This window comes from Oncorhynchus mykiss, chromosome 9, assembly GCF_013265735.2.
Source record: "Oncorhynchus mykiss isolate Arlee chromosome 9, USDA_OmykA_1.1, whole genome shotgun sequence".
In the NCBI taxonomy this organism is placed as follows: Eukaryota; Metazoa; Chordata; class Actinopteri; order Salmoniformes; family Salmonidae; genus Oncorhynchus; species Oncorhynchus mykiss.
This window is the reverse complement of record NC_048573.1, coordinates 16,626,664-16,653,688: the sequence shown is the minus strand read 5'-3', so window position 1 is coordinate 16,653,688 and position 27,025 is coordinate 16,626,664. Positions and strand designations below refer to the sequence as shown.

Sequence of the window (27,025 nt, the reverse complement as noted above, 5' to 3'; positions counted from 1 at the left end):
TGAATGTATTTGCCCTATAACCCACCCCCCCCCCCCTTCCTTCACCCCTTCCCCTCTCTCCCTCTCTCTCCACTCTCCCAACCCCCCTTGCCCTCCCCCTCCCCTCTTCTTCCCCTCTGTCTCCCCTTTGCCTCCCCTCTGTTTCCCCTCTGCCTCCCCTCTGCCTCCCCTCTGTCTCCCCTCCGTCTCCCCTCTGTCTCCCCTTTGCCTCCCCTCTGCCTCCCCTCTGTCTCTCCCCTGTCTCCCCTCTGCCTCCCCTCTGTCTCCCCTCTGTCTCCCCTCTGCCTCCCCTCTGCCTCCCCTCTGTCTCCCCTCTGTCTCCCCTTTGCCTCCCACCTGCCTCCCCTCTGTCTCCCCTCCGTCTCCCCTCTGTCTCCCCTTTGCCTCCCCTCTGCCTCCCCTCTGTCTCTCCTCTGTCTCCCCTCTGCCTCCCCTCTGTCTCCCCTCTGTCTCCCCTCTGCCTCCCCTCTGTCTCCCCTCTGTCTCCCCTTTGCCTCCCACCTGCCTCCCCTCTGTCTCCCCTCTGTCTCCCCTTTGCCTCCCACCTGCCTCCCCTCTGTCTCCCCTCTGTCTCCCCTCTGTCTCCCCTCTGCCTCCCCTCTGTCTCCCCTCTGCCTCCCCTCTTTCTCCCCTCTTTCTCCCCTCTGCTTCCCCTCTGCTTCCCCTCTGTCTCCCCTCTGTCTCCCCTCTGTCTCCCCTCTGCCTCCCCTCTGTCTCCCCTCTACCGCCCCTCTGCCTCCCCTCTCTCCCCTCTGTCTCCCCTCTGCCTCCCCTCTTTCTCCCCTCTGCTTCCCCTCTGTCTCCCCTCTGTCTCCCCTCTGTCTCCCCTCTGCCTCCCCTCTGTCTCCCCTCTGCCTCCCCTCTTTCTCCCCTCTGCCTCCCCTCTTTCTCCCCTCTGCTTCCCCTCTGTCTCCCCTCTGTCTCCCCTCTGCCTCCCCTCTGTCTCCCCTCTGCCTCCCGTCTCCCAGGTCCAGGAGGATGGGGCAGTAACTGGGGACCCCAGAGTGGTCAGGACTATGCCTACTTCGATACAGGCTTTGCCACGGACAGCCAGAGAACTCCTATGCAACAGGACGGTACCGGCAGGACGGGAACCTCCCATTACCGCGCCAAGAGGCACCGTAAGATCGCCGGCCCCACCAGAGACCAAAAGATACAGATCTTCTTCAACATCACAGGTAGCTATGGTGGAGGGACTGTCATCATACCCGTGTGAACACACTCATGTTCATGTTACTGAGCATATGACAGTATGCCGGTATATTTTGTTTATTTTAATCTGTTCCATCAAACGAGCACCTGGCAAGTTTCTTTGGATGTGCTCACATAATGCCTGATGGACTTACACTTTTCTGCCCATTGGGAAGCACTTGGCATCAAATAAAGTTGTTTCAGACCAGGGTAGACGATTGATTGATTGACAATTATATTCATTATGGGAGTCTGGGAGTGAAGTCTTTGGCCAATCAACTACGTTAATTGATTATTTAACTACCAGATAATTTGGCCTTAGAGGGTCGGAATTGCATAGCCATTGAATAGCCCTGGCCTAGAGGGGAGTCGGGACGAATTTAGAATTGAGTGTTAGTTGTTGTTGTTGTCGTTCGAGTCCCGTCCTTTGAGCTGTGCCCATTCTCCCAGCAAGCATCCCGTTGCCCTCGTCCAGGAATGACTCGGTGGAGGTAGCCAATCAGAAGCGCCTGTTGCGGACCCTGGAGCAGCTGACCAATCGGCTGAAGCGGACGCTGGCCAAGCAGCCTCTGTCGTCATATCACGTGTCTTCGGAGATGATTGTGGTGGCTGACCCCAAGTCCCTGGAGAGCAAGAGGGCCTCTCTGTTTTGCCGACCTGGGTCTGTACTGAAGGGGAGGATGTGTGGTGAGTAGTGGGCCATAAGATACACACAGTAACAGTATATATATTTAGCATGGTCTCCAGGTTCACAGTGTCCACATAGAGTATTAATGAATGAATTAATGGATTGATGGATGGATGGATGAATTAATTAACGGATGAGTGTCCATATGGGTTGCTGTGTGCCTCAGTCCAGTGTCCAGGTGGGGATCTACTACTCTCTAGTTATGTGTGGTAATGTGTAAATATGTCTGGCTATGTGTGGTAATGTGTAAATATGTCTGGCTATGTGTGGAAATATGTAAATATGTCTGGCTATGTGTGGTAATGTGTAAATATGTCTGGCTATGTGTGGTAATGTGTAAATATGTCTGGCTGTGTGTGGTAATGTGTAAATATGTCTGGCTATGTGTGGCAATGTGTAAATATGTCTGGCTATGTGTGCCAATGTGTAAACATGTACGGTTATGTGTGGTAATGTAGCTGATTATATGTGGTTATGTATTCTGTGTGTTCCAGTCCAGTGTCCAGTGGGAACCTACTACTCCCTGGAGTATGCAGAGTGTGAGAGCTGCTGGCTGGGGTCCTTCCAGGAACAGGAGGGTCAGATGGAGTGTAAGACCTGTCCTGATGGATCCTCCACAGCCTACCTCCACGCACGCAGCCAGGACCAGTGCAAAGGTAAAGCACTGTAACCCTGCAGAGGTAAAACACTGTAACCCTCCAGAGGTAAAACACTGTAACCCTCCAGAGGTAAAACACTGTAACCCTCCAGAGGTAAATGCTGTAACCCTCCAGAGGTAAATGATGTTACCCTCCATAGGTAAATGCTGTTACCCTCCAAAGGTAAATGCTGTAACCATCAAGAAATAAAACACTGTAATCCTCCAGAGGTAAAACACTGTAACCCTCCAGAGGTAAAACACTGTTACCCTCCAGAGGTAAATGCTGTTACCCTCCAGAGGTATATGCTGTAACCCTCCAGAGGTAAAACACTTGAATCCTCCAGAGATAAAACACTGTAACCCTCCAGGGGTAAAACATTTTAACCCTCCGGAGGTAAAAAAAATGTAACCCTCCAGAAGAGAAACACTGTAACCCTCCAGAAGTAAAACATTTGAACCCTCCAGAGGTATAACACTGTAATCCTCCAGAGGTAAAACACTGTAACCCTCCAGGGGTAAAACATTTTAACCCTCCGGAGGTAAAACAAACGAACCCTCTGGAGGTAAAACACTGTAACCCTCCAGGGGTAAAACATTTTAACCCTCCGGAGGTAAAAAAAATGTAACCCTCCAGAAGAGAAACACTGTAACCCTCCAGAAGTAAAACATTTGAACCCTCCAGAGGTATAACACTGTAATCCTCCAGAGGTAAAACACTGTAACCCTCCAGGGGTAAAACATTTTAACCCTCCGGAGGTAAAACAAACGAACCCTCTGGAGGTAAAACAATGTAACCCTCCGGAGGTAAAACACTGTAACCCTCCAGAGGTAAAACACTGTAACCCTCCAGAGGTAAAGCACTGTAACCTTCCAGAGGTAAATGCTGTAACCCTGCAGAGGTAAAACACTGTAACCCTCCTGAGGTAAAACACTGCAACCCTCCTGAGGTAAAACACTGTAACCCTCCAGAGGTAAAACACTGTAACCCTCCAGAGGTAAAACACTGTAACCGTCCAGAGGTAAATGCTGTAACCCTCCAGAGGTAAAACACTGTAACCCTCCAGAGGTAAATGCTGTAACCCTCCAGAGGTAAAACACTGTAACCGTCCAGAGGTAAAACACTGTAACCCTCCAGAGGTAAAACACTGTAACCCTCCAGAGGTAAAACACTGTAACCCTCCAGAGGTAAAACACTGTAACCCTCCAGAGGTAAAACACTGTAACCCTCCAGAGGTAAAACACTGTAACCCTCCAGAGGTAAATGCTGTAACCCTCCAGAGGTAAAACACTGTAACCGTCCAGAGGTAAATGCTGTAACCCTCCAGAGGTAAAAGACATGTACAAGGTCCTCATGCATTGGTTATACTGTACATAGGCCTGGAGTTTTTCCTGACCAAGTGATCTGACTTGGAAAAAAACACTGGGTCTCAGTACCTTGTCAGAACTGACCAGAAAAAATGTTGGGTCCTAAAATACTATATCATCAACTCTATTCATCATGAGCAGGTGGCACCATTTCTACAATATCCTGAAGGCAAAAACTCAATGACCTCTTTACTGTGATATGTTTATAGTGTATGTGTTTCTGTGTGTTTTCAGAGCAGTGCAGGCCTGGAGGTTACTCTGTGAACGGGCTGGAGACGTGTGAGTCGTGCCCACTGGGGCACTACCAGCCTGGGTTTGGGTCCAGAGAGTGTCTGGTCTGTCCGGATGAGACCTCCACCGTCACCAGCGGGGCAAGGGAGATGTCTGAGTGTGGAGGTGAGTTAGAGAGAGAGAGACAGAAACTATACAGTACTCAGACTCTGAACACACCACTGACCCTGTGAAGAGGCAGCGGTCTAAGGCACTGCATCTCAGTGTAAGAGGCGTCACTACAGTCCCTGGTTCGAATCCAGGCTGAAACACGTCCGGCCGTGATTGGGAGGCCCATAGGGCGGCGCACAATTGCCCCAGCGTCTGGCCGGGGTAGGTTTGGCCGGGGTAGGCCGTCATTGTAAATAAGAATTTGTTCTTAATTGACTTGCCTAGTTAAATAAAATAAAAGAGGGGAGGGGAAATCACAGACATGACACTGTGACTGAACTCAATTAGTATTATGACTGAACTCACTTACTATGCATAAAAATATGATTACTGAGCTTACTTTCATGTGTGACACTGACTAACTGTCTCCCCTCTCCCCTTCCCCTCCAGTTCCTTGTTTGGCAGGTCATTTCTCTCGAACAGGGTTGGTCCCCTGCTACCCCTGCCCCAGAGACTACTACCAACCCGACCACGGCCGCTCCTACTGCCTTGCCTGCCCTTTCTACGGCACCACCACAGTCACCGGGGCCACTGCCATACAACACTGCTCCAGTGAGTTTCACATCACACCCTACTGTTACACTACACTGGCTGAGTTTCACATCACACCCTACTGTTACACTACACTGGCTGAGTTTCACATCACACCCTACTGTTACACTACACTGGCTGAGTTTCACATCACACCCTACTGTTACACTACACTGGCTGAGTTTCACATCACACCCTACTGTTACACTACACTGGCTGAGTTTCACATCACACCCTACTGTTACACTACACTGGCTGAATTTATTTACTTAATTACACCATATTCCTTATTGCTCATACAGTATATATGCAACCAAATGTTCCTCTGGTGAAAATCAAGTTTGAACTAAATTATAGTGTATTCATGACACCCTTTTCCCCTATAGTGCCCAACCTTTGACCTGAGTCTGCATCTGTAATGCCATCCTATTCCTCATAGGACGACTGACACACGGCTCTGGTCAAAATGACACTAGACTGGCAACAGGGCATTATTTGAGACCGTAGACAGACAACATTGTTTGAGACTTGGCCACTGAATGGAAAAGGGATTTTGATATATGCTCAGGAAAGAATGGAAATGTCTTAGACATGTGACTACTGGAGAATGGAAATGTCTTAGACATGTGACTACTGGAGAATGGAAATGTCTTAGACATGTGACTACTGGAGAATGGAAATGTCTTAGACATGTGACTACTGGAGAATGGAAATGTCTTAGACATGTGACTACTGGAGAATGGAAATGTATTAGACATGTGACTACTGGAGAATGGAAATGTCTTAGACATGTGACTACTGGAGAATGGAAATGTCTTAGACATGTGACTACTGGAGAATGGAAATGTCTTAGACATGTGACTACTGGAGAATGGAAATGTCTTAGACATGTGACTACTGGAGAATGGAAATGTATTAGACATGTGACTACTGGAGAATGGAAATGTCTTAGACATGTGACTACTGGGGAATGGAAATGTCTTAGACATGTGACTACTGGAGAATGGAAATGTATTAGACATGTGACTACTGGAGAATGGAAATGTCTTAGACATGTGACTACTGGAGAATGGAAATGTCTTAGACATGTGACTACTGGAGAATGGAAATGTATTAGACATGTGACTACTGGGGAATGGAAATGTCTTAGACATGTGACTACTGGGGAATGGAAATGTCTTAGACATGTGACTACTGGAGAATGGAAATGTCTTAGACATGTGACTACTGGGGAATGGAAATGTCTTAGACATGTGACTACTGGAGAATGGAAATGTATTAGACATGTGACTACTGGAGAATGGAAATGTCTTAGACATGTGACTACTGGGGAATGGAAATGTCTTAGACATGTGACTACTGGAGAATGGAAATGTCTTAGACATGTGACTACTGGAGAATGGAAATGTCTTAGACATGTGACTACTGGAGAATGGAAATGTCTTAGACATGTGACTACTGGAGAATGGAAATGTATTAGACATGTGACTACTGGGGAATGGAAATGTCTTAGACATGTGACTACTGGGGAATGGAAATGTCTTAGACATGTGACTACTGGAGAATGGAAATGTCTTAGACATGTGACTACTGGGGAATGGAAATGTCTTAGACATGTGACTACTGGAGAATGGAAATGTATTAGACATGTGACTACTGGAGAATGGAAATGTCTTAGACATGTGACTACTGGGGAATGGAAATGTCTTAGACATGTGACTACTGGGGAATGGAAATGTCTTAGACATGTGACTACTGGAGAATGGAAATGTATTAGACATGTGACTACTGGAGAATGGAAATGTCTTAGACATGTGACTACTGGGGAATGGAAATGTCTTAGACATGTGACTACTGGAGAATGGAAATGTCTTAGACATGTGACTACTGGAGAATGGAAATGTCTTAGACATGTGACTACTGGAGAATGGAAATGTATTAGACATGTGACTACTGGGGAATGGAAATGTCTTAGACATGTGACTACTGGGGAATGGAAATGTCTTAGACATGTGACTACTGGAGAATGGAAATGTCTTAGACATGTGACTACTGGAGAATGGAAATGTCTTAGACATGTGACTACTGGAGAATGGAAATGTATTAGACATGTGACTACTGGGGAATGGAAATGTCTTAGACATGTGACTACTGGGGAATGGAAATGTCTTAGACATGTGACTACTGGAGAATGGAAATGTCTTAGACATGTGACTACTGGGGAATGGAAATGTCTTAGACATGTGACTACTGGAGAATGAAATACCCTACAAAATAAAGGTTGTGGCTGTAGAATAAATATGAGCTTAATGAAACCCTCTCTCTTTTTTCTCTCGTCCTATTCTGTCTTTCTTTCTCTCTCTCTCTCTCTCTCTCTCCTCGTCCTCTCTCTCTCTCTCTCGCTCTCCCTCCCTCTCTCTCTCTCTCTCTCTCTCTCTCTCTCTCTCTCTCTCTCTCTCTCTCTCTCTGTCTCTCTCCATCTATCTCTCCTCCTCTCTGTCTCCCCCCCTCTCACTCTCCCTTTCTCCCTCTCTCCCTCTCTCCATCCCCTCTGTCAGGTTTTGGCTCTAGTTTCCTGCCCAAAGAGCAGAGTGTGACATCAGCCCCAGAAGTGGTGGTATCCCAGGACTACCAGGCTAGCAGCCAGGTGAGACTGACTGACTGGCCTATGTCCTCAAGAGACCTCAAGGGGTTACCCTGCAAACAATAATGAGTCACTAGGACGTCCCTGGGACGTCACGAAATGGTCGCCTAAAGTTGTCAGGATGTTGTGTCATGGTCCCCTGGAGGTTTTGTCTAGTTCCCGGTTTGTCCCAGGGCCGTTCCCGACAACATTTTAGGATGTTCTTGGAATGTTGCGTCATGGTCCCCTGGAAGGTTTTGTCTAATTCCCAGTTTGTCCCGGAGAAGTCACCTGATGGTCGCAAAGAAATGTTCTCCTCCTCCAAAACATGTTTTACCCAGGGCACGCGCCCCCTAGTTTCACTACACATCTCCCCTTGTTACTTTTGCTAAGGCCCTGATTGGTGAACCACTGATCCAGTCACAGCTCTTTGTCTTTTGGCAATGCTAGGGACACCCACCCATAAAAAAAGTGCTTTTAGGATTGTTGGAACAAAGTCTAACGCTGTGTAAATGCTTGAGTTGAATAATACTATTCAACTGAGCATTTTCCACAGCTGTCCAGTAACCTCTTTACATCCAGTACCACACATAGGAGTGATGTATTACTGTCTCCTTATCTCTGAGACACTAACAGCCAGCCAGGCTAAACTCTTCCCTTGTCTGTTTGGCTCTAAAGGTCTTATCAATCAGCCCCTATCTTAGACACATAGGCTGTGAGAACTGGTTAGAACTGGTTCTTGTTTTTATTATTTTTTCTAAGGAAGTGGAGCCAATTACCCCTTATCTCTTTTGTAAGTTTGCCTCCCCCTTGGAGGGGTAAATAGCTCTGTGTAGATGAAGTATATAAAGACTGTGTGATTTGTAAATAATCAAGTTCCTCACCGGGAAATTTCAGGAGAGTTAACTTCCTTGCAATTGCTTGAATAAACTCTTAAAAACAAGCTCTGCCTGATCGTTGGAACAAGTTCTTCCTCAACAGTGTTTTGGAACTTAAATATTTGGCACCCATATTTACATTGTGTATGCTTATTCATACATTATTTAACATGTCTTCTTCTCCTGACGGATTTCACCTGTAGGCCTATTCCTACACTTTGCACTTCAAAGTAAACCTTAGCTCTGTTAAAATACACTTAAATTCAGGAGTAACATGAAAACAGAATAATATGCCCCACCAGCATTAGACAACTATACTGAAAACTCAATCTCAAATGACTGAAATAAGTTAATTAAATAAATAAGAGAATAGCAGTGTGGGTTGAGAGCTTCAAGTTCCTTGGTGTCCACATCACCAACTATTATGGTCCAAACACACCAAGACAGTCGTGAAGAGGGCACAACAACCACTATTCCCCCTCGGGAGACTGAAAAGATTTGTCATGGGTCCCCAGATCCTCAAAAGGTTGCACCATCGAGCTGCACCATCGAGAGTATACTGACCGGTTGTATCATCCATCGCCTGGTATGGCAACTGCTCGGCACTGGGGCCAAGCTTCCTGCCATCCAGGACCTCTATACTAAAAATTGTCAAAAACTCCAGCCACCCAAGTCACAGACTGTTCTCTCTGCTACCGCACGGCAAGTAGTACCGGAGCCCCAAGTCAAGGTCTAAAAGGCTCCTTAACAGCTTCTACCCCCCAAGCCATAAGACTGCTGGACAATTAATCAAATGGCTACCTGGACTATTTGCATTGACCCCCCTTTTACTATACTGCTGCTACTCACTGTTTATTATCTATGCATAGTCACTTTGCCCCTATCTACAGTGCATTCAGAAAGTATTCAGACCCCTTGAATGTTTTCCACATTTTGTTACATTACAGACTTATTCTAAAATGTATTAAATCATTGTTTTGCTCGTCAATCTACACACAATGCCCCATAAGGACAAAGCAAAAACAGGTTTTTAGAAATTGTAAACATATATAAAAAATGTAAAACTGAAATATCACATTTACTTAAGGATTCAGATCCTTTACTCAGTACTTTGTTGAAGCACCTTTGACAGAGATTACAGCCTTGAGTCTTCTTGGGTTTGACGCTACAAGCTTGTCACACCTGTATTTTGGGAGTTTCTCCCATTCTTCTCTGCAGATCCTCTCAAGCTCTGTCAGGTTGGATGGGGAGCGTCGCTGCAGAGCTATTTTCAGGTCTTTCCAGAGATTTTCAATCGGGTTCAAGTCCGGGCTCTGGCTGGGCCACTCAAGGACATTCAGAGACTTGTCCCGAAGCCACTCCTGCGTTGTCTTGGCAGTGTGCTAAGGGTTGTTGTCCTGTTGGAAGGTGAACCTTCACTCCAGTCTGAGGTCGCAAGTGCCCAGGAGCAGGTTTTCATCAAGGATCGCTCTGTTCTTTGCGCCGTTTACCTTTCCCTTAATCCTGACTTGTCTCCCAGTCCCTGCCTCTGAAACACATCCCCACAGCATGATGCTGCCACCACCATGCTGGCACTCTTTTGTTTTTCTCCAGACGTGGCATTTGGCATTCAGGCCAAAGTGTTCAATCTTGGTTTCATCAGACCAGAGAATCTTGTTTCTCATGGTCTGAGAGTCTTTTTTGTTACCCTTCCCCAGATCTGTGCCTCGACACAATCCTGTATCGGAGCTCTACGGACAATTACTTCGACCTCATGCCTTACTTTTTGCTCTGACATGCACTGTCAAATGTAGGGCCTTATATAGACAGATGTGTGCCTTTCCAAGTCTTGTCCAATCAATTGAATTTACCACAGGTGGACTGCAGTCAAGTTGTAGAAACATCTCAAGGAGGATCAATGTAAACAGGATGCACCTGAGCTCAATTTCGAGGCTCATAGAAAATGTGTATTTTACACATTCAGTACCTATGGTCTGAAAACTTATGTAAATATGGTATTTTTTTTTTTTTTTTAATGAATTTACAGACATTTCTGAAAATCTGTTTTCGCCTTTCATTAAGTGATATTGATGAGGGAAAAAATGATTTAATCAATTTTAGAATAAGGCTGTAATGTAACAAAATGTGGAAAAGGTCAAGGGGCCTGAATACTTTCTGAATGCACTTTACATGTACATATTACCTCAATTACCTCGATTCACCTGTCAATTACCTCGATTAACCTGTCAATTACCTCGATTAACCCCCGCACATTGACTCGGTACCGGTATCCCCGTGTATACAGCTTCGTTATTGTTATTTTATTGTGTTTCTTTTTTTACTTTAGTTTATTTCATTAATATTTTCTCAACTCTTCTTTTCTTAAAACTGCATTGTTGGGCTTGTAAGTAAGCATTTCACAGTAAATTCTACACCTGTTGTATTCGCAACATGTGACGAATAAAATTAGATTTGATTGATTTGAGATGGCACTCTTTTGTTAAGTGCACATTTGTATTATAGGTACTGAATGTGTAGAAGACTTTGTGGTACAGCAGCAGAAATCCCAGCAGAAATCCCAGGTGGGGTCATATTGTAAAGTCAGTACTAAGTAATCATGTCAAATGTAATCATATTGTCATTTATTAAAGGTTTTTATACTATTTTAGCTGGACAGCGTACCACTTACCTTAAAACACCCATACCATTTCATCACTTTACTTATAATGGGACACCTGCGACCATCACCTGACAAAAATCTCCAGGGGACCATGACACAAGAATGTTCAGGGGACCTTCAGGGGACCATGACAGAATGTCCCAAGAACGTGCTAAAAACATCCTCGGGGACATCCCGGGACAGACCGGGGGGGGGGGGGGGGGGGGGGGGGGGGTAGACTAAACCTCCAGGGGACCATGACACAGTGTCCAAAGAACATCCTAACAACGTCATCACGTGGTGTCCTAAGGACTAGTGAAATGAAAGTCCTTAAAACATCCAAAAAGGTCCTGACATGGTCCTCAATGACGTCCTGGTAACTTACAGAGAACTAAACAAAGGTCCCCAGAGAAGTTCTCTTAGACTAGAGTGCACTGGGGATGATGAGTTGTAATCAGTAATGCTTATGAGTATGATGAGTACAGAATGTGAGAATGAGATGAGCTCTCTTTCTCCTGAAGTGATCACACTCTACACTCATGACCATAGCTCACAACCACATGACTGTACCTGTATCTCCTCAGGTGTTCCATGAGTGTTTCCTGAATCCGTGTCAGAACAGGGGCACGTGTGAGGAGGTGGGGGCGGGATACGTGTGCACCTGTCTACCTGGTTTCACAGGTAAACTAAAACAGTTATGAATGGAATGAAAAGAGAACTTCCACATGTCACAGTGTTCTGCTGTCCCTCTCCTCGCCCCAACCTGGGCATGAATCAGGGACTCTCTGCACACATCAACAACCCTCGAAGCACCATGACCTATGATGTCACAAGAGCCAAGGCCCTTGCAGAGCAAGGGAGACAACTACTTTAAGGTCTTAGAGCAAGTGACATCACCGATTAAAACACCGCTAACCAGCTAGCCATATCACACCGGTTACACACACACTTAAGCTTTCAGTCAAACAATGATCATTAGAGCAATGAGAAGTTAATATTAGTTATAAACTGGGTGGTTCGAGCACTGAATGCTGATTGGCTGACAGCTGTGGTATATCACACTGTATACCACGGGTTTGACAAACTTGTATTTTTACTGCTCTAATAACCTTGGTAACCAGTTTATAATAATAATAAGGCACCACTGGGGTTTGTGATACATGGCCAATATAGCACGGCTAAGGGCTGTGTCCATATATCACATCACCTCGGGCAGTTGGTAAGTTGTCTTATATCACTGTGACGATGTGTTTCTCTCTCAGGGGCTAAGTGTGAGAGTGACATAGATGAGTGTGACTCGGCACCCTGCCAGAATGACGGTCTCTGTAAGGATGGCATGGGAGACTTCCTCTGTCAGTGTAGACCTGGCTTTGTAGGTATGGAGACGTCACAACAACTACACACTGTCCTCCATGTCATGACTGTCCACTGTCCTCCACTTCATGACTGTCCACTGTCCTCCATGTCATGACTGTCCACTGTCCTCCATGTCATGTCTGTCCTCTGTCCTCCACGTCATGACTGTCCACTGTCCTCCACGTCATGACTGTCCACTGTCCTCCACGTCATGACTGTCCACTGTCCTCCACGTCATGACTGTCCACTGTCCTCCACATCATGACTGTCCTCTGTCCTCCACATCATGACTGTCCACTGTCCTCCATGTCATGACTGTCCACTGTCCTCCACTTCATGTCTGTCCACTGTCCTCCACTTCATGTCTGTCCTCTGTCCTCCATGTCATGACTGTCCACTGTCCTCCACGTCATGACTGTCCACTGTCCTCCATGTCATGACTGTCCACTGTCCTCCACGTCATGACTGTCCACTGTCCTCCATGTCATGACTGTCCACTGTCCTCCACTTCATGTCTGTCCTCTGTCCTCCACTTCATGTCTGTCCTCTGTCCTCCACTTCATGTCTGTCCTCTGTCCTCCACTTCATGTCTGTCCTCTGTCCTCCACTTCATGTCTGTCCTCTGTCCTCCACTTCATGTCTGTCCTCTGTCCTCCACGTCATGTCTGTCCTCTGTCCTCCACTTCATGTCTGTCCTCTGTCCTCCACGTCATGACTGTCCACTGTCCTCCACATCATGACTGTCCACTGTCCTCCACATCATGACTGTCCACTGTCCTCCATGTCATGACTGTCCACTGTCCTCCATGTCATGACTGTCCACTGTCCTCCACATCATGAATGTCCACTGTCCTCCAAGTCATGACTGTCCACTGTCCTCCATGTCATGACTGTCCACTGTCCTCCACATCATGACTGTCCACTGTCCTCCACATCATGACTGTCCACTGTCCTCCACGTCATGACTGTCCACTGTGCTCCACGTCATGACTGTCCACTGTCCTCCATGTCATGTCTGTCCACTGTCCTCCATGTCATGTCTGTCCTCTGTCCTCCACATCATGACTGTCCACTGTCCTCCACGTCATGACTGTGCACTGTCCTCCATGTCATGTCTGTCCACTGTGCTCCATGTCATGTCTGTCCTCTGTCCTCCACTTCATGTCTGTCCACTGTCCTCCATGTCATGTCTGTCCACTGTGCTCCATGTCATGTCTGTCCTCTGTCCTCCACGTCATGACTGTCCACTGTCCTCCATGTCATGTCTGTCCACTGTGCTCCATGTCATGTCTGTCCTCTGTCCTCCACTTCATGTCTGTCCACTGTCCTCCACGTCATGACTGTCCACAGTCCTCCATGTCATGTCTGTCCACTGTGCTCCATGTCATGTCTGTCCACTGTCCTCCACGTCATGACTGTCCACAGTCCTCCACACAGACACATCTTCTTTGAGGATTTGTCAGACATTCAGTAGCCTGGGTGCTGTAGTCTGTTTCTGCTTTGCCAAAACCTTTGTCTGGCAACAAGGCTGCATTTAGTACTATTTGAATGCAGATGTGTGTATATGATTGACTGCCGGTCCTCTGTCCGGTCCCAGGTTCTCTGTGCGAGGCAGAGGTGAATGAGTGTAGCTCCTTCCCCTGTCTGAACGAGGGAGTGTGTGTGGACGAGATCAACCAGTACACCTGCAGCTGTGCTGACGGCTTCACAGGTGGGATCACTCTGCCTCGCCTCCCTACCAGACTCCTTTGGCACTTCAGTTACCTGTATTCATAATTGCATGAACATTGCATGAATATACTGCAGAGGCAGCCCCTTAAACATTTAAATTAAACCTTGCATTTGTAATAATCACAATGCCACATTTTATGCAACTACTGCAGAAGGGAACACGTGTAAAATGGTCACATGGCAAATTATTTATTTAATTTAAAACTGTAATTATCATAATATGCCCAATAAAAATATTGTCCTGCTAAAGGCAAAACCTACAAAACCAATTTTTTGAGCAACATCCACAAACAAATGCTTTAATTTATACAGCAAACATTCAATGCCAGCAATGGAATTAATTGAGTTCTCCAGTACTCACGCAATAAGGCGTTATGATCAAAAACATGATATTTTGCCTTGTGATCAACAATACGACAACAGCTTCAACCAAAGGGGACTGCTCCACTCAGTTTAGTTCCACCAAATTTGGCCAGACAGCTGGATTATGGAACACCCTGCCAACCAGTGTGAGAGAGTGCTGTACTTTTGTTATATGTAGCTTATAGGCAAGCCAGTCATGTGAACACTAAGACATTGTGACTCTTAAGATGTTACATACTGTAGGACCAAGGGACAATGAAAACTCAGATGTAACTTTATCATTATATTGTCTATTGTTGTATATTTGGATTATTAGATATTTGTATCTCTCTCTCTCTCTCTCTCTTATATATATATATATAAATATACACTACCGTTCAAAAGTTTGGGGTCACTTAGAAATGTCCTTGTTTTTGAGAGAAAAGCACATTTGTCCATTAAAATAACATCAAATTGATCAGAAATACAGTGTAGACATTGTTAATGTTGTAAATTACTATTGTTGCTGGAAACGGCTGATTTTGAATGGAATATCTACATAGGTGGCCAGCATCCTGAAGTAGCCTCTTCACTGTTGGCGTTGAGACTGGTGTTTTGCGGGTACTATTTAATGAAGCTGCCAGTTGAGGACTTGTGAGGCATTTGTTTCTCAAACTATACACTCGAATGTGTCATCCATTCACCTACTCTGCGTCTCACAAAGACACAATGCAATGGCATGTTGTGCATGGTCCCTGAGAAATAAACAAAGAAATAAATCAGATCTTTTTCCTTTCTGTCTTCTAGGTTCCCGTTGTGAGCTGGAGATAGATGAGTGTCTGTCCAGTCCGTGTCTGAACGGGGGTGTGTGTGACGACCTGATGGGGGGGTACTCCTGCACCTGCCTCCCGGGCTACTCTGGTTACCGCTGTGAGGTCAACGTGAATGAGTGTAACAGCGCCCCCTGTCTGAATGGAGGGACATGTCAGGACGCGGTCAACAACTTCAGGTAACAAGAAGGAACAGCTGACTGCTGTCAACCAACTAAGCAGTGGTGTACTTTTATTTATTTATTTTTTATTATATATCATCTTTTGCATAGTTATGTTTTATTTATGTGGAAAATATGTGTTGAATTGTTTTCAAACTTGAGATTTTAGTGAAATATGGCTGGGACTTCAGTCAGTTATTCAGCATTTGTAAGGCTTAAAAGAATATGATTGTGTATGAAGTGCACTGAACAGGTATATATGACAGTCTTCTCTCTCTGTATGCAGGTGTCAGTGTGTGGAGGGCTACCGTGGCAGGCTGTGCCAGGTGGATGTTGATGAGTGTCAGGCTAACCTTTGTATCAACGGGGCCACCTGTGTAGACGGACCGGGCTCCTACACCTGCCGCTGCCCTCCTGGGTTCAACGGAAGCAGGTGTGAGACAGGTATAGACGCCATGGAGGAGGAGTAGAGAGGGGGATGAGTGGAGGAGGGGTAGAGAGAGGGGGATGAGTGGAGGAGGAGCAGAGAGAGGGGGATGAGTGGAGGAGGGGTAGAGAGAGGAGGATGAGTGTATAAATGTTGGTACAATTTGAAGTTATTAAAGTAATAAGTACAAATAAATAAAAAGCTATTGCTGGAACCAACGAGTCTGTTGCTCAACCAGGAGTGGTTTATTTTTCTTACCGAAATGATTCAACAGAAAGGATCCTTTGTTGGGAGCACAAGCAGTAGACAAGTAAATGTGAGGTTTCACTACTCATTGGAGGCATTGGTGCCGAACGTCTGGTTGTCTAATCGAAGGAAATTGCTTTCTTAAAGTTTGATTTCACAGCCTAATGGACTAGTCTGGTCCTTTTTTCTGGATCAATATCTATTTAATATGAATCAACAACTGCTCCTTTACTTAAAAATCAATTTTCATACACACTTCATTTCTGGCCCAAAACACTTTTTCTCCCTCTAACCTCAATGACCTGGAAACTGCTCTTCCTATTTACACCTAAAACTTTTTCATAATAATTGTAATATTTTTTTCACTCGTTTACTGCCTCAACATTCTCTTCCCTTCAGAGATGTCGACCTCATTCAACCTGGATTTCGAGGTGTCGGGTATCCATGGTTATGTAATGATGGACGGGGTGATGCCTGCGCTGACGGAGATCACGTGTACGTTCTGGATGAGGTCATCAGACACCACCAACTACGGCACGCCCATCTCCTACGCCGTGGAGGAAAGTGACAACGCCTTCCTGCTCATAGACTACAACGGGTCAGTACTGACACACACATACATGTTCATGCACGGCTAGGGAGAGTGACTAGGATGGATATTTGTTTATTTCTGTATTTGGAACTAGTTGTTATTCTAGTCCACACAAAATGCTTTCTCTCTCTCTCTCTCTCTCATTCTCTCATTCTCTCTCTCTCTCTCTCTCTCTCTCTTTCTCATTCTCTCTCTCTCTCTCTCTCTCTCTCTCTCTCTCTCTCTCTCTCATTCTCTCTCTCTCTCTCTCTCTCTCATTCTCTCATTCTCTCATTCTCTCTCTCTCTCTCTCTCTCTCTCTCTCTCTCTCATTCTCTCATTCTCTCATTCTCTCTCTCTCTCTCTCTCTCTCTCTCTCTCTTTCTCTCTCCAGGTGGGTCCTATACATCAATGGTAAGGACAGGATCACAGACTGCCCGGCGGTCAACACGGGCCAGTGGCACCACATTGGGGTGTCATGGAGAAGCTGGGACGGAGACTGGAGGGTCTATATCAACGGAAACCCCTCAGATGGAGGGAAAGGCCTGTCAGTGGGCAGCACCATCCCAGGTGTAGTGCTATCCTGCTCATTCTACTGTATCATCTTAGTACCTCATTGAGTCCTCATTGTCTGCTGCTTAATAGTATCTACATGTGTCAAAAAGTAGAATAATGCTATTTTGCGGGTCTTAATGAAGTAATAGCAATGAGGTTTTGACATCTTTTAGGCTGATTTCATAGAACTCAAAGACTAGTGGTTAACCTCTGAACCTTGACCCTACCCTGCAGGTGGAGGGGCATTGGTGCTGGGCCAGGACCAGGACCAGAGGGGTGAAGGCTTTAACCCCGTGGAGTCCTTCGTGGGGTCCCTCAGCCAGCTCCACATCTGGGACAGAGTTCTGGACCCACAACAAGTAAATCACACTGACACACACACACACATTCAGACTGTCCTACTGCATTATAACCTGAAACACACACACACATTCAGACTGTCCTACTGCTTTATAACCTGAAACACACACACATTCAGACTGTCCTACTGCTTTATAACCTGAAACACACACACATTCAGACTGTCCTACTGCTTTAGAACCTGGAACACACATACATTCAGACCGTCCTACTGCTTTATAACCTGAAACACACACACATTCAGACTGTCCTACTGCTTTATAACCTGAAACACACACATTCAGACTGTCCTACTGCTTTAGAACCTGAAACACACACACATTCAGACCGTCCTACTGCTTTAGAACCTAAAACACACACACATTCAGACCGTCCTACTGCTTTATAACCTGAAACACACACACATTCAGACTGTCCTACTGCTTTATAACCTGAAACACACACACATTCAGACTGTCCGACTGCTTTATAACCTGAAACACACACACATTCAGACTGTCCTACTGCTTTATAACCTGAAACACACACACATTCAGACTGTCCTACTGCTTTATAACCTGAAACACACACACATTCAGACTGTCCTACTGCTTTATAACCTGAAACACACACACATTCAGACTGTCCTACTGCTTTATAACCTGACACACACACACATTCAGACTGTCCTACTGCTTCATAACCTGAAACACACTCTCACAGACGAGAACAGTAGCTGCTGTGTCACTATCTGAATAGAACTACTAGCTTGGTTAGCAGATCTGTTTCTGTTCTAGAACTTGTTTTTCATTGTCACGATCATCATGTTTGACACACAAAAGAGTAGTCTCAAGCAGAAGGATACTGTTGACCAGGCTACATAACTACAGTATATGAACTAGCAACTGGCTCTCCAACTTTTCTAGCATGAGAGCTACTTTTTAAAAATTAAACATGTCACGAGCCACTGATTTTCTTCTAGGTTTCCAATAGGCACATTCTCCTCTTCTCTTCTCCCCTGCAACTCTTCCCCGGGTCCTTAGTGTACAAGAGAAAGTAGTGCACTCTGTTTTCTGTCAATATACCTGGTATATATTTTTCCAAATTATGTTCTCAGTTACATTTTTCACTCTTAAAGTTGTTCATAGAGAAAGAACAGAATTCAATGTTCTGAGTCCATGTCAATGCTTTCACTGCAGTGGGCTAAATCAGGGTCACACAGAATGTTTCTTGGTAGTCTTAAACAAATCTACTTTGAAACAAAAGTATACGCCTACACACATATTTTGTAAAACATTTTTTTAACTAGGCAAGTCAGTTAAGAACAAATTCTTATTTTCAATGACGGCCTAGGAACAATGGGTTAACTGCCTGTTCAGGTTTGTACCTTGTCAGCTTGGGGATTTGAACTTGCAACCTTCCGGTTACTAGTCCAACGCTTTAACCACTAGGCTACCCTGCCACCCCCCACATGGTTATGGGCTTAAAAAAAAGAGGACACCTGTACCGTGTCAGATATAGAGGTGAAATGTATTACATTTTGACTTTGCATCCCAATATTACACTTTATACACACCACAGAAGACTGAAATATAGAAACACCAATTTTATGCATATTTAAAAAAAATAAAAAAAAGTGTATTAATTATGAAATGATGAAACATATTAATAACAGTCCACCCATGAGGCCACTAGGTCATTTGACAGCAGGAAAGGGATACATCACATCAGAAGACAGGTTTTTTTTTTATGTTCGGAAGAAAACAAAACCCCAAAATATTTTTTGTGTGTAATTCCCCTTTAGTTGCTCATCTAGACATTTAATGTGCAGGTCTTATGATGGTGCTGCTCTTTTCATGCCAAAGTTTTTAAAATAACAAATAATAGATACAAATGATATACTTACTGATGATATGTTTCTGCCAGGTAAGTCTACTTTTGTTAACATTTAATTGAGAAGGTTTTCGGGGAAAGTATTTCTGTCAACCCACAAGACAGTTGCCACATCAACTGGCTTCACACAGAGTGATAAACAATGGTAAACCACACAGACAGGGGCAATATTGCTGGAAATTAATTGGCAGATATTGTGTTAGTTTTGGCTTTTTAATCCAATAGTGGCTAACCAGGGGTGGGATCATGTCAGTGTTGCATTGATCAAATAGAAGCTGGGAGCTTGCAGTGTCTGATACTTGTAAGATTTGTTTATGACAGTCAACATCAAATCCAATCAAATTGTATTGGTCACATAAACATGGTTAGCAGATGTTAATGCGAGTGTAGCGAAATGCTTGTGCTTCTAGTTCCGACAGTGCAGTAATATCTAACAAGTAATCTAACAATTCCCCAACTACATAATACACACAAGTCGAAAGGGGTGAATGAGAATATGTACATAGAAATATATGGATGAGCGATGGCCGAGCGTCATAGGCAAGGTGCAATAGATGGTATAAAATACAGTAAATACATGTGATATAAATAATGTAAGATATGTAAACATTATTAAAGTGTCATTATTTAAAGTGGCATTGTTTAAAGTGACTAGTGATCCATTTATTTTAAAGTGTCCAGTGATTGGGTCTCAATGTAGGCAGCAGCCTCTCTGAGTTAGTGATGGCTGTTTAACAGTCTGATGGCCTTGAGATAGCAGCTGTTTTTCAGTCTCTCGGTCCCAGCTTTGATGCACCTGTACTGACCTCGCCTTCTGGATGGTAGCGGTGTGAACAGTGGCTCGGGTAGTTATTGTCCTTGATGATCTTTTTGACCTTACTGTGACATCGGGTGCTGTAGGTGTCATGGAGGGCAGGTAGTTTGCCCCCGGTGATGAGTTGTGCAGACCTCATTTCCCTCTGGAGAGCCTTGCGGTTGAGGGCGGTGCAGTTGCCATACCAGGCTGTGATACATCCCGACAAGATGCTCTCGATTGTGTATCTGTAAAAGTTTGTCAGGGTTTTGGATGACAAGCCAAATTTCTTCAGCCTCCTGAGGTTGAAGAGGCGCTGTTGCGTCTTCTTCACCACACTGTCTGTGTGGGTGGACCATTTCAGTTTGCCTGTGATGTGTTGGCTGAGGAACTTAAAACTTTCCACGTTTTCCACTGCTGTCCCTTCAATGTGGATAGGGGGGAGCTCCCTCTGCTGTTTCCTGAAGTCCACGATCATCTCTTTTGTTTTGTTGACATTGAGTGAGAGGTTGTTTTCCTGACACCACACTCCGAGTGCCCTCACCTCTTCCCTGTAGGCTCTCTCGTCGTTGTTGGTAATCAAGCCCACTATTGTTGTGTTGTCTGTAAACTTGATGATTGAGTTGGTGGCATGCATGACCACGCAGGCGTGGGTGAACAGGGAGTACAGGAGGGGAATGAGCACGCACCCTTGTGGGGCCCCAGTGTTGAGGGTCAGCGAAGTGGAGATGTTGTTTCCTACATTCACCACCTGGGGGTTGCCCGTCAGAAAGTCTAGGACCCAATTGCACAGGGCAGTTGAGACCCAGGGCCTCCAGCTTGATGATGATCTTGGAGGGTACTATGGTGTTGAAAGCTGAGCTGTAGTCAATGAACAGCATTCTTACATAGGTATTCCTCTTGTCCAGATGGGATCCAGTTTGTGGTGGAATATGTGACAATTACATATACGTTCAGAATTGCTTGGCAAAAACTCATAGGGGGGCTGTAAGCTACTGGTAGCTCGTGATCGACCTGTTGGAGACCCCTGAACTAGCATGTCTGGATACTTCTGTGGCAAAAAATGTCCACGCCTGTGTATCTTGTATGCTGCCGGATCATGTTGTGGGGGTGCTTTGCTGCAGGAGCGTCTGGTGCACTTCACAAAATTGATGGCGTCATGAGGAAGGGGAAATTGTGTGGATATATTGAAGCAACATCTCAAGACATCAATCAGGAAGTTAAAGCTTGGTCGCAAATAGGTCTTCCAAATGGACAATGACCTCAAGCATACTTCCAAAGTTGTGGCAAAATGGCTTAAGGACAACAAAGTAAAGGTATTAGAGTGACCATCACAAAGCCCTGACCTCAATCCTACAGAAGATTTGTGAGCAGAACAGAAAAAGTGTGTGCGAGCAAGGAGGCCTACCCACCTGACTCAGTTATACCAGCTCTGTCAGGAGGATTGGGCCAAAATTCACCCAACTTATTGTGGGAAGCTTGTGGAAGGCTACCTGAAACGTTTGACCCAAGTTAAACAATTTAAAGGCAATTATTTATTAATCTTCTGACCCACTGGGAATGTGATGAAAGAAATTAAAGCTTAAATAAATCATTCTCTCTACTATTATTCTGACATTTCACATTCTTAAAATAAAATGGAGATCCTAACTGACCTAAGACAGGAAATCTTTACTAGGATTAAATGTCAGGAATTGTGAAACTTCCGACTTCAACTGTATGTGTGTGAACCACCAATCATTTTCTGTACCTCTGTCCCATGAAGTGACCTCCATATTTCTCTGTAGATCAAGATCCTAGCCAGCACCTGCCCAGGGAAAAACATCAGAGGCAACGTCCTGGCCTGGCCTGACTTCCTCAATGGGGTGGTAGGGAGAGTGAAGACTAACCCCAACTGCATCTTCTGCGCTGGTGAGGGACAAATATAGGATCAGCTTACACTGGCCAAGTCCTAACCTTAACCATAGGCGGAGGGGGAACAAAACAGATTTTAAATCAGTGTGTAGGAAAACATTAACCCATTTCATTCTCCTATTTGTGTTTGTCAGACTGCCCCCAGCTAGAGAATGCAGTGCCTCACCTGCGTGCGTCCAGTCCAGCGGTCAGTCCCGGGTCTCAGACGCAGCTGTCCTGTGTTCCCGGCTTCTACCTGGTGGGGGAGCCGCTGCTGCAGTGTCACAACAAGGGAGAGTGGAGCCACGCCCTGCCTCGCTGTGAACGTGAGGGACCATTAGTTACACACATCCACGCATGAACATAGAGACAGACACACACACACACACACACACACACAAAGCAGAGGTTACATTTGAGTCATCTATGTCCATAAGCATGGCCTCAGTAATGGAGTACCACCATCAAAAAGCAACAAACACCAAAACCATTCCCAACCCCAACATTTCCACCTATCTGACCTGAGTATGGTATCAGATGGGATAATACTATCTCCATTCATAACCAAACATTTACCATGTAACCTGTGTATGTACCATGTACCTCTGTCTACGTGTATAGGAGTGAAGTGTGGTTCTCCTTGGCCCCTGGAGCATGGTCTGTTCCAGGGTGCCGACTACCATGCAGGCAGCTCTGTGGTGTACCAGTGTAACCCAGGGTTCTACCTGCTGGGGGACGCCAAGGTCCTCTGTACCAACAGTGGGAAGTGGGGAGGCAACACGCCCGCCTGCCTGGGTAAGACCGAAACGGACACAGTGGATGAATATAAACGGTGTCATACTCGCACTATTTGCATCATACAATTCATGTACATCTACCGTATTTAGAGTGTATGTCAATGAATACAATGTTTTCAATCAGCGCAGAGTATAACGACATGCGTGTGTCCACACAGATGTGGATGAGTGTGCACTGGGCTCAGACTGTGATGAACACTCCAGCTGTCAGAACACAGACGGCTCCTACACCTGCACCTGTATCCACCCCTACAGCGGAGACGGGAAGAACTGCACAGGTAACACACACATACTGTAACGTACTCTAGGCCTGGACCACATACCACCTGAGCCAAAGGTTTCCCCCCGGTCAGTTCATGTGGTCAGGAAAATCACATTTCCCTAACAATTACATTCTTCCTAGTTATGAGACACGTTTCAGAACCTCTTCGCTACAGTACTGTATAGCAATGCCTCTCGTGCCTTTTGCTTCATCATCATCAAACATCTACAGTTCACCTCTGCCAAATGTTTTAATCCATTCTTATCTGTTGGGACTTCAAGGTGCAGTAGCTACAGTATCAAACCATTTTTCTCTGTATGTATGTTATCAATCTAGAACCAGTGAAGTGTGAGAACCCGGGGGCTCCAGAGTTCGGCTATAAGGACGGTATTAACTTCCTGATGGGAAGTGAGGTCGTGTTCACCTGCGAGGAAGGCTACGAGCTGATTGGCTCATCTCATGTCCTATGCCTGGAGACAGGAAGCTGGAATGGTGTTTTCCCGTACTGCAGAGGTATGGAGGACACCAACATGGTTATATGTAATATATGCTGTAGTGATAATGATAATCATGATAGAATCATAATAATGTAATCATAATAATGATAATCATGATATGAGCATAATAATAATAATGATATATTCATAAAAGGAATAATATTATAATAATCATAATCATAATTATTATAATCATAATATATGGCATGCCCTACTCAAGTGTTCTGCTTGGGTTTCTATATCATATCAAAAATAATCTTGTTTTCACATAATGCTTTGCTGTCACTAACAGTAGAGATCCAGCATTATTATGTACTGTATGTTAATTTTTCCAGAAATACCCAGTTTCATGACAGTCCATTTACATTTGAGTAATCTAGCACAACCCTCTTATCCATGAGGTACTTAGACAACTGTATAAATAACACAATTATCCTCATTATGCCCATCACGCCTTCATAGCTCTCAGATCTGCCTAACCAAAGCCTTCAGTCACAACGGTTATAATGGAGGCTTGATGTTGGGTAACGAGCGACAAATGCTAACTGTTTGTTTTTATCCTGAACACTCATACTCTCTCTCTCTCTCTCTGTCTCTCTCTCTGTCTCACTCTCTCTCGCTGTCTCGCTCTCGCTCTCTCTCACTCTCGTTCTCGCCCTGTCTGTCTCTCTGTCTCACTCTCTCTTTCTCTCTCTCTCAAAATCAACTGGCATATAAATGTCCTGACCCTCACACAAAAACGTGTGTGTGTGTGTGTGTGCATAATGGGTGATTATGTGCTGTGCAGCTGGCTCTTTGTCTGCCCTGTACTGTTGAAACAGAATCTTTCTACTTCACCGTTGGCAGTGCCTGCTGAAAGGCCTCTGGACCGGGTCACTGGCCACTGGATCTATTTCTAACCCACACTGGTTCTGGATCTATTCCTATCCCACACTGGCTCTGGATCTATCCCTAACCCACACTGGCTCTTGATCTATCCCTTACCCACACTGGTTCTGGATCTATTCCTAACCCACACTGGCTCTGGATCTATCCCTTACCCACACTGGTTCTGGATCTATTCCTAACCCACACTGGCTCTTGATCTATCCCTTACCCACACTGGCTCTGGATCTATTCCTAACCCACACTGGCTCTTGATCTATCCCTTACCCACACTGGTTCTGGATCTATTCCTAACCCACACTGGCTCTTGATCTATCCCTTACCCACACTGGTTCTGGATCTATTCCTAACCCACACTGGTTCTGGATCTATTCCTAACCCACACTGGTTCTGGATCTATTCCTAACCCACACTGGCTCTGGATCTATCCCTTACCCACACTGGTTCTGGATCTATTCCTAACCCACACTGGCTCTTGATCTATCCCTTACCCACACTGGTTCTGGCTCTATCCCTAACTCACACTGGCTCTGGATCTATCCCTAACTCACACTGGTTCTGGATCTATTCCTAACCCACACTGGCTCTTGATCTATCCCTTACCCACACTGGCTCTGGATCTATCCCTAACTCACACTGGCTCTGGATCTATCCCTTACCCACACTGGTTCTGGATCTATTCCTAACCCACACTGGCTCTTGATCTATCCCTTACCCACACTGGTTCTGGATCTATCCCTAACTCACACTGGTTCTGGATCTATCCCTAACCCACACTGGCTCTGGATCTATCCCTAACCCACACTGGTTCTGGATCTATCCCTAACCCACACTGGTTCTGGATCTATCCCTAACTCAAACTGGTTCTGGATCTATCCCTAACCCACACTGGTTCTGGATCTATCCCTAACCCACACTGGTTCTGGATCTATCCCTAACCCACACTGGCTCTGGATCTATTCCTAACCCACACTGGTTCTGGATCTATTCCTAACACACACAGGCTCTGGATCTAACCCTAACCCACACTGGTTCTGGCTCTATCCCTTACCCACACTGGCTCTGGATCTATCCCTTACCCACACTGGCTCTGGATCTAACCCTAACCCACACTGGTTCTGGATCTATCCCTAACCCACACTGGCTCTGGATCTATTCCTAACCCACACTGGTTCTGGATCTATCCCTAACCCACACTGGCTCTGGATCTATCCCTAACCCACACTGGTTCTGGATCTATCCCTAACCCACACTGGTTCTGGATCTATCCCTAACTCACACTGGTTCTGGATCTATCCCTAACCCACACTGGTTCTGGATCTATCCCTAACCCACACTGGTTCTGGATCTATCCCTAACCCACACTGGCTCTGGATCTATCTCTAACCCACACTGGCTCTGGATCTATCCCTAACCCACACTGGCTCTGGATCTATCCCTAACCCACACTGGCTCTGGATCTATCCCTAACCCACACTGGCTCTGGATCTATCCCTAACCCACACTGGCTCTGGATCTATCCCTAACCCACACTGGCTCTGGATCTATCCCTAACCCACACTGGCTCTGGATCTATCCCTAACCCATACTGGCTCTGGATCTATCCCTAACCCACACTGGCTCTGGATCTATCCCTAACCCACACTGGCTCTGGATCTATCCCTAACCCACACTGGCTCTGGATCTATCCCTAACCCACACTGGCTCTGGATCTATCCCTTACCCACACTGGCTCTAGATCTATCCCTAACCCACACTGGCTCTGGATCTATCCCTAACCCACACAGGCTATGGATTTATCCCTAACCCACACTGGCTCTCAATCTAACTCTAACCCACACTTGTTCTGGATCTATCCCTTACCCACTCTGGATCTATCCCTTACCCACTCTGGATCTATCCCTAACCCACACTGGATCTATCCCTAACCCAGTCTTATGAAAGCCTTGCAGGGGAACCTAGCCTGAGTGACAGGCTGTTTGTGCTATCATGCATGGTTTGGCATGACAAGCGGTTGGCATGATAGCACTTAACCCCCCACAACAACAGCTCCCCGGGCACACAGTGTGGCAACCCCCTGTGCCTCTCCCCCCAAAAAATTATGTGTGGAGGGGTTGGGTTAAAAGAGGAAGTAACATTTTGGTTAGACCTTGTGCGCAATTGACCAATTAAGTGATCTTAATAAATATTATGGATAGATACATGTCAGTATATGGACAACGACTCCCAAGACATGTATCTTGTCAGTATATCAATAATCTTTGATTAAGATCACTTAATCAAACGAGGCTAAGAACCTTCTGGAAGGAGTTTACTAGAACTGATCAGCCCTACATGGTATTGTGTTGTTCTTCAGCCCTCTCGTGTGGAAGGCCCTCTGTCCCAGAGAATGCCGTGATGAAGGGCACCAACTTCACGTTTGGAAGCAAGGTGACTTTCAGGTACCACCGTC

General features: G+C 45.5%; 1 protein-coding gene across 2 annotated transcripts in view; it reads left to right on the top strand.

Moving 5' to 3' along the window:
• The window catches only part of LOC110532940 (sushi, von Willebrand factor type A, EGF and pentraxin domain-containing protein 1), a 156,232-nt gene that overhangs the window by 97,606 nt on the left and 31,601 nt on the right, over nt 1-27,025 (top strand). For both annotated transcript variants that reach the window (XM_036987454.1, XM_036987453.1), the window contains exons 15-34: nt 969-1,178; nt 1,642-1,878; nt 2,374-2,535; nt 4,119-4,280; nt 4,716-4,877; nt 7,415-7,503; nt 11,580-11,676; nt 12,258-12,371; nt 13,949-14,062; nt 15,232-15,433; nt 15,702-15,859; nt 16,488-16,686; nt 17,054-17,229; nt 17,449-17,573; nt 22,027-22,150; nt 22,288-22,458; nt 22,754-22,927; nt 23,088-23,207; nt 23,528-23,704; nt 26,930-27,014. In XM_036987454.1, coding sequence (XP_036843349.1) covers nt 969-1,178; nt 1,642-1,878; nt 2,374-2,535; nt 4,119-4,280; nt 4,716-4,877; nt 7,415-7,503; nt 11,580-11,676; nt 12,258-12,371; nt 13,949-14,062; nt 15,232-15,433; nt 15,702-15,859; nt 16,488-16,686; nt 17,054-17,229; nt 17,449-17,573; nt 22,027-22,150; nt 22,288-22,458; nt 22,754-22,927; nt 23,088-23,207; nt 23,528-23,704; nt 26,930-27,014 — 3,058 coding nt within the window. The remainder of the gene's footprint in view (nt 1-968; nt 1,179-1,641; nt 1,879-2,373; nt 2,536-4,118; nt 4,281-4,715; nt 4,878-7,414; nt 7,504-11,579; nt 11,677-12,257; nt 12,372-13,948; nt 14,063-15,231; nt 15,434-15,701; nt 15,860-16,487; nt 16,687-17,053; nt 17,230-17,448; nt 17,574-22,026; nt 22,151-22,287; nt 22,459-22,753; nt 22,928-23,087; nt 23,208-23,527; nt 23,705-26,929; nt 27,015-27,025) is intronic.